This window comes from Anser cygnoides, chromosome 31 (assembly GCF_040182565.1).
Source record: "Anser cygnoides isolate HZ-2024a breed goose chromosome 31, Taihu_goose_T2T_genome, whole genome shotgun sequence".
NCBI classification, from domain to species: Eukaryota; Metazoa; Chordata; class Aves; order Anseriformes; family Anatidae; genus Anser; species Anser cygnoides.
In genome coordinates this window covers 3,312,633-3,325,851 of record NC_089903.1, presented here as the reverse complement: position 1 = coordinate 3,325,851, position 13,219 = coordinate 3,312,633, and the positions used below count along the sequence as shown (strand labels likewise).

Here is a 13,219-nt window from a genome sequence, read left to right as displayed (position 1 = left end):
GAGCAGCCAGAGTGCTGGGACAGGCACTGGTTAGACTGGGAGCACTGAGAGGTACTGGGATGGGCACTCGTTACACTGGGGGCACCCACAGGTGCACCTGGTGCTGGTGCTAGGGTAGACTGGTAGCACCCAGGGGTGCTGGGATGGGCACTGGTTAGACTGGGGATACCCACAGGGGTGCTGGGGGCACCCAGGGGTGCGGGGACGTGTACTGGTTAGATTGGGAGCACGCAGGTTGCTAGGTGCTGGTTAGACTGGGGGCACAGAGGATGCTGGGATGGGCACTGGTTAGACTGGGAGCACTCAGAAGTGCTGGGACTTGCACCGGTTACAATGGGGGCACCTAAGGGTGCTGGGTGGGGTGCTGGGGGCCCAGGGGGTGCCCGGGGGGGTCAGTCCCCCCCCCACCGACCTGGGAGAAGATGAGCACGCGGTGGTTCTGCTCCTTCAGCTTGCGCAGCATCTTCTGCAGCAGCAGCAGCTTCCCCGAGGCCTTGATCAGGGCCCCCCCCTCGTAGGCGCCGCTCGGCAGCTTCGGGGACTCCTGGGACGGGTTGGGGACAGGTTGGGGACAGGGACGGGGGCGTGTCCCCACAGCTCCGCGTCCCCCCCAGGTGTCCCCGTGGAGCTCCCCCCGTGTCCCCCCACGGTCCTCTTGTCCCCTCCCTGTCCTTCTGTCCCTCCCGTGTCCCCCTGTAGCGCCCATGTCCCCTCGCCGTGTCCCTCTGTCCCATCCCATGTCCCCCCCATGCCCCCATGTCCCTCTGAAGCTCATGTCCCACCACCCCACATCCCTCTTGTCCCCCCCATGCCCTCCGTGTCCCCCCCATGTCCCCCCGTATCTCCCCATCTCCCCCCACCCCACGTCCTTGTCCCCCCACATCCCCCCGTATCTCCCCATCTCCCCCCACCCCCCCCGTGCCCCCCCAGCCCCCCCCGACCCCCAAGACCCCCCCCACACTCACCATGGCGGCCACGGGGAAGAGGTAGGGGTGGTTGCAGCACTTCTTCAGGTCCATCATGATGTTGAGCAGCGACACCTGGTTCCCTCCGCCCCGCGAGTTCAGCGCCTCGAAGTTGCGCGTCAGGATGTACTTGTAGTACTTCCTGCGGGGCGGGGGGCTGGGACCCGGCTCGGGGGGGGGGGCAGACCCCCCCCCCGGCTGGTGGGACCCCCCCTCACCCCGCAGGAACCCCGGTTTGGGGGCTGGGATCTCCCCACGTCGGTGGGAGGCAAGGGATCGGGGCACTGGGACCCCCCCCGCGCACCCCAAGGTCTTTGGGGTCTGGGTGTTTGGGGAGCTGGGACCCCCCCCAGGGTGGGGGGATTTAGGGAGGGGGGGCTGGGACCCCCTGAGGGCAGCAGGGACCCCAGCACTGAGGGGCTGGGACCCCACGGGCACAGAGGGCACAGGGGTCTGGAGCATCAGGAATCCCCCCCAAGGTGGGTGGGATCTGGTGTTGGGGTGCTGGGACCCCCAAAGGTGGTGGGATCTGGGAATTTGGGTGCTGCCACCCCCCCAAGACTGCTGGGGTCTGGTACTGGGGTTCTGGGACCCCCAAGGTGGATGGGACCTGGCATTGGGGTGCTGAGACCCCTTGTGGGGTGCTGGGAGCTGGTATTGGGGTGCTGAGACCCTCCCCCAAGGCTAGTGGGATCAGGTAATTGGGGTGTTGGGACCCCCAAGGTGGGTGGAATCTGGGAACTGGGGTGCTGAGACCCCCCCTAAGGTGGATGGGACCTGGTATTGGGGTGCTGAGACCCCCAAAGCTGGTGGGATCTGGTGTGGGGGTGCTGAGACCCCCTAAAGCGGGTGGGACCTGGTATTGGGGTGCTGAGACCTGGAACTGCGGTGCTGAGACCCTCCCCAAGACTAGTGGGATCAGGTATTGGGGTGCTGAGACCCCCAAGGTTGGTGGGAATTGGGGTGCTGAGCACCCCCCCTAAGGTGGGTGGGACCTGGTATTGGGGTGCCAAGACCCCCAAAGCCACTGGGCTCTGGGTGTCGGGGTGCTGAGGCCCCCCCCTAAAGTGGGTGGGACATGGTATTGGGGTGCTGAGACCCTCCCCAAGGCCAGTGGGATCAGATATTGGGGTTCTGGGACCCCCAAGGCTCCTGAGACCTGGCAGCAGGGCGCTGAGACCCCTCCTAAGGTGGATGGGACCTGGAATTGGGGTGCTGAGACCCTTTGTGGGTGTGTGGGACCTGGTATTGGGGTGCTGGGACCTGGTATTGGGGTGCTGGGACCTGGTATTGGGGTTCTGAGACCCCCAAAGTAGGTGGGACCTGCAATTGGGGTGCTGAGACCCTCCCCAATGCTAGTGGGATCAGGTATTGGGGTGCTGGAACCCCCAGGGTGGATAGGACCTGGAACTGGGGTGCTGAGACCCCCCCCCAAGGCTCTTGGGACCTGGTATTGGGGTGCTGAGACCCCCCAGGGCAGCTGGGATCTGGTGGTGGGGTGCTGAGACCCCCAAGGTCGGTGCGATCTGGGAATTGGGGTGCTGAGACCCCCCCAAGGTGGATGGGACCTGGTATTGGGGTGCTGAGACCTGGTATTGGGGTGCTGGGACCCCCAAGGTGGGTAGAACCCGGTATTGGGGTGCTGAGACCCTCCCCAAGGCCAGCAGGGATCAGATATTGGGGTTCTGGGACCCCCAAGGCTCCTGGGACCTGGCAGCGGGGCGCTGAGACCCCCCCCCCCCGCTGCGTGCGGGCGGGCCGTGGGTACCCCCTGGGACTGCCGGGCCTCGCGGGGCCCCATCCTGCCCGCGGCGCTGTGCCCGTACTTCTGCATGGGGCTGAGCTCGACGCGCACGATGAGCTCGGTCTTGGCCGGCATGTTCTTGAAGACGTCGGCCTTGAGGCGCCGCAGCATGTGGGGGCCCAGCAGGTCGTGGAGCTTCTTGATCTGGTCCTCCTTGGAGATGTCGGCGAACTCCTCCAGGAAGCCCTCCAGGTTGCTGCGGGGGGGGGGGGGAGGGGGGCGTGAGGAGGGGGCCAGGGGGCGGCCGGGACTGGGGGGGGGGGCGCGGGGACAGCTGTGACAAGGGGGGGACGCGGGGACGCGAGGGGACGTGGGGACATGAGGGGCTGGGGGAGGTGGGGGGGATGTGGGGACGGCCACGAGGTGGAGACGTGGGGATGGACAGGACATGGGGACACGGGGACACGTGGGGACACATGGGGACAGCCAGGAGGTGGGGACAAGGGGATGTGGGGACACGGGGACGGCCAGGACGTGGGGACACGGGGATGGACAGGACATGGGGACACGGGGACACGTGGACACACAGGGACGTGGGGACACGGGGGACGGCCAGGATGTGGGGACACGGGGACAGCGAAGACATGGGGACACGGGGACGGCCAGGACGTGGGGACAGCCATCGCAAGGGGACATCTGTCACACGGGGATTTGGGAACAGCGGTGACACAGGGGGATGTGGGAGGACGTGAGGGTGGACCCGGGGATGTGGGGGGCCAGGAGGGGACAGTGGGGCCAGGAGGGGACAGTGGGGCCGGGGGGGACGCCGGGGGCCGTACTTGAAGCGCTCGGGCGTGAGGAAGTTGAGGAGGTGGAAGAGCTCCTCCAGGTTGTTCTGCAGCGGGGTCCCCGTCAGCAGCAGCTTGTGCTCAATCTTGTACCCGTTGAGCACCCGAAAGAACTGCGGGGGGGGGGGGGGGGGGGGGGGGCGACAATGGGGGGGGGTCACATCACCCACGTCACCCTACGGAAGGGGACACCCCCTCCCCACGGGACCCCCGTGGTGCCCCCGTGTCCCCTCCCCAAGGGGCGCAGACACCAGAGGCGTCCCCGACTCAAGGGGCCGAGGCGCCCAAACGTCCCCCCGAGGCACCCCGGGGGGGCTCCCCAGGGGTCCGGGTGCCCCCCCAAGGGCCCGGGCGCCCCCCCGGGGGTCCCGGCTGCCCCCCCCCGGCCATGCCCACCTTGCTCTGGTTGTTCTTGAGGCGGTGGGCCTCGTCCACCACCAGGCAGGCCCAGCGGATGGAGCCCAGCGCCGCCTGGTCGATGGTGATCAGCTCGTAGGAGGTGAGCAGCACGTGGAACTTCACCTGCGCCTCCCGCTGCCGCGGCCGTCAGCGCCCGGCCGCCGGGACGACCTGGCACCCCGGGGACCCCCAAAGCCCCCCAGGGACCCCATCGCCCCGAGGACCCTGCCACCTGGGCACCCAGCGCCCGAAGGACCCGGCCCCCCAAGGATATGGCCACCAGGGCACCCAGCACCCCAGGGATCCCCAGCACCCCAAGGACCCAGCCCCAAAGGATATGGCCACCAGGGCACCCAGCACCCCAAGGACCCAGCCCCCAGGCAGGTCACCCAGCACCCTGAAGACCCCAGCACCCCAAGGACCCGTCCACCAGGTCACCCAGCACCCTAAGGACCCCCAGCACCCCAAGCACCCGGCCACCAGGTCGCCCAGCACCCCAAGGACCTGGCCACCAGGTCACCCCATCATCCCAAGGACCCCCAGCACCCCAAGGACCTGGCCACCAGGTCACCCATCACCCCAGGGACCCCACCACCAGGTCACCCAGCACCCCAAGGACCCAGCCACCAGGTCACCCAGCACCCTAAGGACCCCCAGCACCCCAAGCACCCGGCCACCAGGTCGCCCAGCACCCCAAGGACTTGGCCACCAGGTCACCCATCACCCCTGGGAGCCCACCACCAGGTCACCCAGCACCCCAAGGACTTGGCCACCAGGTCACCCAGCACCCTGAAGGCCCCCAGCACCCCAAGGAACCCCATCACCCCGTCCCCAATGCCCCCCGCGCCCCTCACCTTCATCTTGAAGGCCTTCTTGCCACCCTTCATGGCGTTGTCGTCGAAGGAGAACTCGTTCTCGCGGATGATGGCGCGGCTGTCCTTGTCCCCGGTGTAGGTGACGACGTAGAAGGCGGGCGCCCACATCTGGAACTCGCGCTCCCAGTTGATGATGGTGGAGAGCGGGGCGCTGACGAGGAACGGGCCCTTGGTGTGGCCCTGGGGGACAGCGCGTCACACGGGGACACGGGGACGGGGCGGCGGCGCGGGACGGGCCCTTGGGGACGTGGGGACAGTGTGACACAGGGGGCGGGGTGCGGCGGGACGGGGCCGTGGGGCCGTGGGGACATGGGGACAGTGTGACACACGGAGCAGGGGGTGGCTTGGTGTGGCCACAGGGACACGAAAATGCCCCCAGGGGGACGCAGGCAGGGACACGGTGACACCCCAGGGTGGCCATAGGGACATGGTGACATCCCAGGGTGGCCATGGAGACACCCCAGGGTGGCTACGGGGACACTGTGACATCCCACTGTGGCCACAGGGACACCCCAGGGTGGCCATGGGGACACTGTGACACCCCAGGGTGGCCACAGGGACATGGGCACACCCCAGGGTGGCCATGGGGACACCTCGTGTGGCAGTGGGGACACAGGCAGGGCCATGGGGACACTGGCAGGGACGCCCCGGGGTGGCCGTGGGGCACCCACGGAGCCACTGGCACAGCATGGGGACACCGGCGGGACCCTGGTGACACCCCAGGGTGGCCATGTGGACACGGGGAGGCACATGGAGACAGCAAGAGCGAATGAAGTGACACGGGGACATCCCGGGGACATTGGCAAGTGTCACCACAGGGTGGCAGCAGGGACACAGCCAAGGGCCCTGGGGACAGCCCAGAGCGGCGGCGGGATCACGGGAGGACACGGGGTCACCCCAGGGTGGCCGTGGGGACACCGGCAGGGACGTGGGGACGCCGTGGGGTGGCTGTGAGAGTACTGGGGTGGCCATGGGGACACCAGCAGGACCCTGTGGCCACCTGAAGGTGGCCGTGGGGACACAAGGAGGGCCACAGGGACACGAACAGGGCCGTGAGGACACCCCATGGTGGCCATGGGGACACTGGCAGGGACTTGGGGACACCATCAGGACCCTGGGACCACCAGTAGGACCCTGGTGTCACCCTATGGGGGCCATATGGACACAGGCAGGGCCATGGGGACGCAGATAGGACCATGAGGACACCCCATGGTGGTCATGGGACCACCGGTAGGACTATGGGGCCACCAGCAGGACCTTGGTGTCACCCTATGGAGGCCATATAAACACAGGAAGGGCCATGGGGCCAGCAGTAGGACCTTGGGGTCACCAACAGAACCTTGGTGTCACCCTATGGGGACCATATAGACACAGGCAGGGCCATGGGGACACAAACAGGGCCATGAGGACACCCCATGGTGGCCATGGGACCATAGGCAGGACTATGGGGTCACCCTTAGGATCATGGGACTACCAGCAGGACCATGGGACCACCAGCAGGACCATGGGACCACCAGTAGGACCACGGGGCCACCCTATGGGGGCCGTATGGCCACAGGCAGGGCCACGGGGCCGCAGACGGGAGCGCGAGGACACCCCGTGGTGGCGCCCACCCACCTCCTTGTAGAGCGAGTAGAGGAAGACGATGGTCTGGATGGTCTTGCCCAGCCCCATCTCGTCGGCCAGGATGGTGTCGGTGCTCTGCGCCCAGGAGAAGCGCAGCCAGTTGAGGCCCTCCAGCTGGTAGAGGTGCAGCGTGCCGCCGGTGGCCGAGATGAAGCGCGGCTGCGACTCGTACTTCACCGTCGGCTGGGGACGGGACGGGGACGCGTCACCGTGGGGAACGTCAACGGGGGGATGGGTCAACATGAGGAACGTCAACGTGGGGACTTGTCACCGTGGGGAACATCACGGTGCGGACGCGTCAATGTGGGGATGGGTCAACATGGGGAACGTCAACGTGGGGAACGTCAACATGGGGATGGGTCAACGTGGGGAATGTCAATGTGGGGAATGTCAACATGGGGACGGGTCAACATGGGGAACGTCAAGGTGGGGATGGGTCAACATGGAGAACGTCAGTGCGGGGGACATCGACGTGGGGAATGTCAACGTGGGGAACATCATGGTGGGGATGTGTCAATGTGGGGATGGATCAACGTGGGTAACGTCAACGTGGGGATGGGTCACCATGGGGAATGTGAACGTGAGGATGGGTCAACGTGGGGAACATCAGCGTGGGGAACATCAATGTGGGGACGTGTCAATGTGGGGATGGATCAACGTGGGGCATCTCAATGAGGGGCAGCTCAATGTGGTGACACGTCACCGTGGGGAACGTCAATGTGTGGATGGGTCAACGTGGGGCACATCAGCGTGGGGACGTGTCAACATGGGGACACGTCAGTGTGGGGACAGGTCAACGTGGGGAATGTCACCGTGGGGACACGTCAACGTGGGGAATGTCAACATGGGGATGGGTTAATGTGGGGATGGGTCAACGTGGGGATGCGTCAATGTGGGGAACGTCAACATGGAGATACATCAACATGGGGCACGTCACCGCGGGGCACGTCAACATGGGGCATGTCAATGTGGGGAACGACAACATGGGGAACATCAACGTGGGGAACATCAAAGTAGGGATGGGTCAATATGGGGACACGTCGACGTAGGGAACATCAACATGAGTATGGGTCAACATGGAGATGGGTCAATGTGAGGAACGTCAACGCGGCGATGAGTCAACGTGGGGATGGGTCAACGTGGGAAATGTCAACGTGGGTACACGTCAACGTGGGGATGGGTCAATGTGGGGATGGGTCAACGTGGGGATAGATCAATGAGGGGCAACTCAACGTGGGGACGCGTCACCACGAGGAATGTCAGTGTGGGGATGGGTCAACACGGAGAACATCACCGTGGGGAACGTCACCACGAGGACACGTCAACGCGGAGAACATCAACGTGGGGATGGGTCAATGTGGGGGCGCGTCACCGTGGAGCATGGTGACGTGGGGACACGTCAATGTGGTGCATGTTGACGTGGGGATGGGTCAACGTGGGGACAGGTCAATGTGGGGCACCTCCACGTGGGGACGTGTCACTGTGGGGCACCTCAACATGGGGAGGTGCCACCGCAGGGATACCTCAATGTGGGGGACATGTCCCCATGGGGCACATCACAGTGGGGCACCTCACCTTGGGGACACGTCACCCTGGTGGCATGTCACTGTGGGGACGTCACCATGGGGGGACACCACCACTGGGGAGGGGGTGGAAGGGGGTGTGGGGAGTGGGAGCTGGGGGGACATGGGGTTGGAGGGGACACAGGGGACTTTGGGGGACATGGGGGGCACAAAACACTTGGGGGGACACACGGGGGACTTTGGGGGACATGGGGGGGACACAGGGGACTTGGAGGGGGACACGGGGGACAGGGAAGGAACCCAAGGGAGTGGGGGGACCCAGGCAACCCGGGGGGGACCTAGGTGACAGGGGACATCCAGGTGACAACGGGGGGGACATGCAGATGACTGGGGGGGCACACGTGCAGGTGACAACGGGGGGGACACGCAGGTGACAACGGGGGGGACACGAGGTGCCCCACACTCACGTCGTTGGTGGGGGAGTCGGGGGGGCCCTCCCCCGGCGTCTCCTTCTTCTTCTTCTTGTAGCGCCGGGGCTGCGCCGGGTCCTCCCCCATGAACACCTCCCTGGGGACATCGGGGAGGGGACAGTGGGGAGGGGGGGGAACAAAAGGGGGGGGACAACAGGGGACATGTCAGAGGGGGGGGGACACGGTGACACCGTGGCCCGGTGGCTCTGGTCCCCCCAGGGGCTCGCCCGCGTCCCCCGTTCCCGACGCCGTGTCGCGTCCCCCTGCCGTGTGTCCCCCTGTGGCACGTCCCCTGGTGTCCCCCCCCACCTCCTCGGTGTCCCCCCATCCCGGTGTCCCCCCCTCCCGGTGTGCCCCCCCCCCCCGGTGTCCCCAGGCTCACCGGTGCTTCCAGTAGGCCAGCTTGTGGAGGTCGTAGTCGGGGATGGGCATCTCGTCCTCCTCCCAGGTGGCCTGGTCGTAGGGCAGGTCGCGCCACTTCACCAGGTAGTGGTACTGCCCCTTCCGGTCCACGCTGCGCGGCACGCCGTCACCACGGGCACCCGGGGGACACCGGGCACCCGGGGGGGGCACTGGGCTCCCATGGGGGACAGCGAGCACCCGGGGGACCCCGGGCACCCAGGGGACAGCGGGCACCCAGGGGGGCGGATCGGGCACCAGGGTGGTGTCAGGCACCAGGGGTGACAGGAGGGACCCTTGGGGACAACGGGCACCCATGGGGACAGCACAGGTGGCAGCAGGTAGCCACGGGGATGGTGAGCACCTGGGGGTGACAGCGAGCACCCACGGGGACAACGGGCACCTACAGGGACAATAAGGCACCTGTGGGGACAATGGGACAACTGTGGGGACAACAGGGCAGCCACGGTGACAAGAAGGTACTGCAGGTGACAGCAGGTACCCAAGGGGACAATGAGCACCCATGGGTGACAGTAGGCAACCATAAGGACAATGGGGTACCCACGGGGACAATGGGGCACCCATAGGGACAACAAAGCACCTGTGGGGACAATGGGGCAGCCATGGGGACAAGAAGGTACCACAGGTGACAGCAGGTACCCAAGGGGACAATGAGCACCCATGGGTGACAGCAAGCACCTACAGGGACAATGGGGCACCCATGGGGAGAATGACGCACCACAAGTGACAGCAGGCACCCATGGGGACAGTGGGCACCCACGGGGGACACGAGGCACCCACGGGGGCCTGGGCACCCACGGGGGACAGCGGGGATCCCCCCGTGCCACTGTGACGCGGGCGTCAGCCAGGCCCCGGGGACAGGTGGCGGGCGCCGCAGGGCCACCAGGGGTCACCTGCTGCCACCGCTGCCAGCGGGGACACGCCGGGTGACAGCCGGGTGACACCCAGCGCCGGGGTCGCCCGGGGACAGGCGGTGACAGAGGGGTCACACGGGGACAAGGCCACGGGGACAAGGCCACAGGCAGGCAGCAGAGGGCATCTGGGGACACGGGGTCACCTGAGGACACGCGGCCAGCGGGCTGGGACACCCAGGGGGGACACGGGGACACCCCGAGGGGACATGGGGACATGGGGGGGCACCCAGAGGGGACACCCAGAGGGGAACTGGGGTCCGGGACACCGGGGACGGGGACACTCAGGATTTTGGGGCTGCCCAGGGACAGCTGGGGGGCACCCAAGGGTGCCAGAGGTGTCCCCAGGGGTGTCCCCAGGGGTGTCCCCAAACCCTGTTCGGATTTGGGGAGGGGGCACCCCCAGGTGCTGGGGGTCACCCATGGGTGCTGAGGGTGTCCAGGAGCCCCCGAAGTTGCCCATTGTCCCCAAAGGCACCAGCAGCGTCCCCAAACCCCAGAAGCCCCATGCCGATGTCACCCCAAGCCCCCCTTTTGGGGTGGGAGCACCCACAGGCGTAGGGGGGCACCTGCGGGTTTAGGGGGGCACCCATGGGTGCTGGGGATCACCGCCAGGCACTAAAGGTGCCCAGCAACCCCCAAACTTCCCCGTTATCCCCAAAACCTCCATCAACATCCAGCAGCCCCCAAAGTTCCCCCTTGTCCCCAAAGCCTCCAGCAGTGTCCCCAGGCCCCCCTTTTGGGGTGGGAGCACCAATAGATGCAGGGGAGCCCCCACGGGTGCTGGGGGTCACCCCCAGGCACCAAGGGTGTCCAGTAGGCCCTGAAGTTTCCCCTTGTCCCCAAAGCCTCCAGATGTGTCCCCAAATCCCCCGTATCCCCTGATGTCACCCCAAGCCTCCAATTTGGGGTGGGAGCACCCACGGGTGTAGGAGGGCACCCAAGGGTGCTGGGAATCACCCCCAGGCACTAGGGCTGCCCAGCAGCCCCTGAAGTTATCCCCCAAACCTCCATCAGCATCCACCAGTCCCCAAAGTGTCCCCTTATCCCCAACCCCGCTATAGCCCCCAACCCCCCTAAAACCCCCTAAACCCCCCTAAACCCCCCTAAAACCCCCCAAACTCCCCCCCAACCCCCCCCCCCCCGAGACCCCCCCACCTGTGGTTGATGATGCGGTGCACCGTCATCCACTCGGGCTTGATGCCGTAGCGGTAGAAGCGCTCCTCCATGCCGCCGTAGAGCGGGTCCTGGCTGCGGCCCCGCTTGTCGCTCTTGGCGTCGTCGTCCCCGGAGCCGTAGTCCAGGGGGGGCGGCTCGTCCATGTCGTTCTTGCGCTGGTAGTTGCGGTACATCACCAGGTGGAAGATCTCCAGCTGGGGGGGGGGACACGGGGACACCCCCCGGTTAGTTTTGGGGGCGCGGGGGGACACCCCCCGGGGCACGCCGGTGGCACCCCGCAAGGTGGGTGGCCCCTCTGGGCGTCCCTGATCGCTCCCGAGGGGTTTACGGGGTGGGTGCTGGGGGTGTCCTCGGTCCCAGTGTGTCCCCGGGGAGGGCCCTGTCCCGTGTCGCCCCCCAGGGTGGGCACAGGGGTGGTCCTTATCCCCTACGGTGGGCACAGGGGTGTCCCCGTGTCCCCCAGGACACCCCCAGGGGTGTCCCCATGTGCCCCAGGCCACTCAGGGGGTGTCCCTGTCCCCCTCCGCCACTCCCAGGGGTGTCCCCCAGACCACGTGGGGGGTGTCCCTGTCCCCCCAGGCCACCCCCAGGAGTGTCACCGTGCCCCCCCAGGCCACTCAGGGGGTGTCCTTGTCCCCCTCAGCCACTCCCAGGGGTGTCCCCATGTCCCCCAGGCCCCCCCCGGGGGTGTCCCCATGTCCCCCAGGTCACTTGGGGGGTGTCCCCATGTCCCCCAGGCACCCCCCCGGGGGTGTCCCCACGTCCCCCGGGACACCCCGCGCCCGGTACCTGCAGCTCCTTGATCCAGGAGCAGTGCCAGTAGGACAGCCCGACCCACTTGACGAAGAACTCGCGCTCGGAGCGGCCCTGCAGCACCTTGGGGGGGCCCTCGGGGGGCCCCTCGGGGGGGGGCACGGCCACGGGGGGGGGCGGCTCCCCCCACCGCCAGTACAGGATCTTCTGCACCCGCCCCTTCAGCACGGGGCACTGCGGGGACAGCGGCGTTGGGGCGCAGGGGACGTCACCCCCTGTCCCCACTGCGTCCCCATCCTGGCTCCAGCCCCGTCCCTGTCCCCACCAGGTCCCCGTCCCCATCCTGTCCCGGTCCCTGTCCCCATCCTGTCCCCAGCAGGTCCCTGGCCCTGTCCCCAACCCCAAACCATCGCCATGTCTGTCCCTCGCCTGTCCCCATCGGGTCCCTGTCCCCATCCCCATCCTGTCCTGTCCTTGTCCCATCCCCTCCCTGTCCCTGTCCCCATCCTTGTCCCATCCCCTCCCTGTCCCTGTCCCCATCCTTGTCCCATCCATGTCCCTGTCCCCATCCCATCCCCATCCTGCCCCATCCCCATCCCATCCCATCCCATCCCATCCTGTCCCCATCCCGTCCCCGTCCCGTCCCCCTGCCCCCCCCGTGCCCCCCCCGTACCGTGCAGCGGGGGCAGAGCCACTCGCCGTTGGGGACCTCGGGCAGGGGGGGGTTGAGGCAGTGGATGTGGTAGGAGGAGATGCAGGCGTCGCAGCACAGCAGCTCGCCGCCGTCCTTGCAGACGCGGCAGTACTCCATGTGGTCGTCCTCCTCCTCCTTCTCGCCTTCCTCCTCCAGCTCCTCCTCGTACTCCTCCTCCTCCTCCTTCGCCTCCCACTGCACCCCCTCCTTCTCCTGGGGGGCGCCGAGGGGGGCGTCAGGGAAACACCCCCCCCCCCTCGCCCCCCGCAGCCCCCAGACCGCTCCCGGAGACCCCGAGCCCGCTGGGGACGTCCTGAGGGGCACCCGACCTCCAGGGGACCCCCCCCGGCCCCTCTGAGCTCCCCCAGGGACCCCCCAGGGACCCTCGGTGACCCCCCCAAGGGACCTCCCCGCCCCAGGGACCCCTGAGCCCCCCCAGGGTCTCTCAGTCCCCATCGGATGATGCAGAGACCCCCCCCCAGGGATCCTCAAACTTCCCATGGGACCCCCCCAAGTATCCCCAAACGCCCCCAAGGGTCACCTGGACACCCCCAGAGACCCCCAACACCCCCAACCCAATGCAGAGACCCCCCAGGGCCCCCCAAACTCCCCCAGGGACCCCCTGGACACCCCCACAGCCACCAGCCCAAAGCAGAGGCCCCCCCAGGGACCCCCGAACTGCCTCAGAGACCCCCCGAGGGCCCCCCAAATTCCCTCAGGGAACCCCAGACCATTGCCAGGCGCCCCCAACCCAACACAGAGACCCCTCCAGGGACCCCTAAACCACCCCCAGGGACCCTCAAACTCCCTCA

At 67.3% G+C, this 13,219-nt stretch overlaps 1 protein-coding gene across 2 annotated transcripts in view; it reads right to left on the bottom strand.

The window, feature by feature from the left end:
* The window catches only part of CHD3 (chromodomain helicase DNA binding protein 3), a 47,014-nt gene that overhangs the window by 19,883 nt on the left and 13,912 nt on the right, over positions 1–13,219 (bottom strand). For both annotated transcript variants that reach the window (XM_066985099.1, XM_066985100.1), the window contains 12 exons: positions 12,387–12,620; positions 11,750–11,947; positions 10,940–11,154; positions 8,833–8,964; positions 8,448–8,547; positions 6,449–6,640; positions 4,811–5,011; positions 3,954–4,091; positions 3,549–3,670; positions 2,792–2,965; positions 966–1,107; positions 413–544 (listed from right to left, as the gene is read on the bottom strand). In XM_066985099.1, the coding sequence (XP_066841200.1) occupies positions 413–544; positions 966–1,107; positions 2,792–2,965; positions 3,549–3,670; positions 3,954–4,091; positions 4,811–5,011; positions 6,449–6,640; positions 8,448–8,547; positions 8,833–8,964; positions 10,940–11,154; positions 11,750–11,947; positions 12,387–12,620 (1,980 nt within the window). The remainder of the gene's footprint in view (positions 1–412; positions 545–965; positions 1,108–2,791; positions 2,966–3,548; positions 3,671–3,953; positions 4,092–4,810; positions 5,012–6,448; positions 6,641–8,447; positions 8,548–8,832; positions 8,965–10,939; positions 11,155–11,749; positions 11,948–12,386; positions 12,621–13,219) is intronic.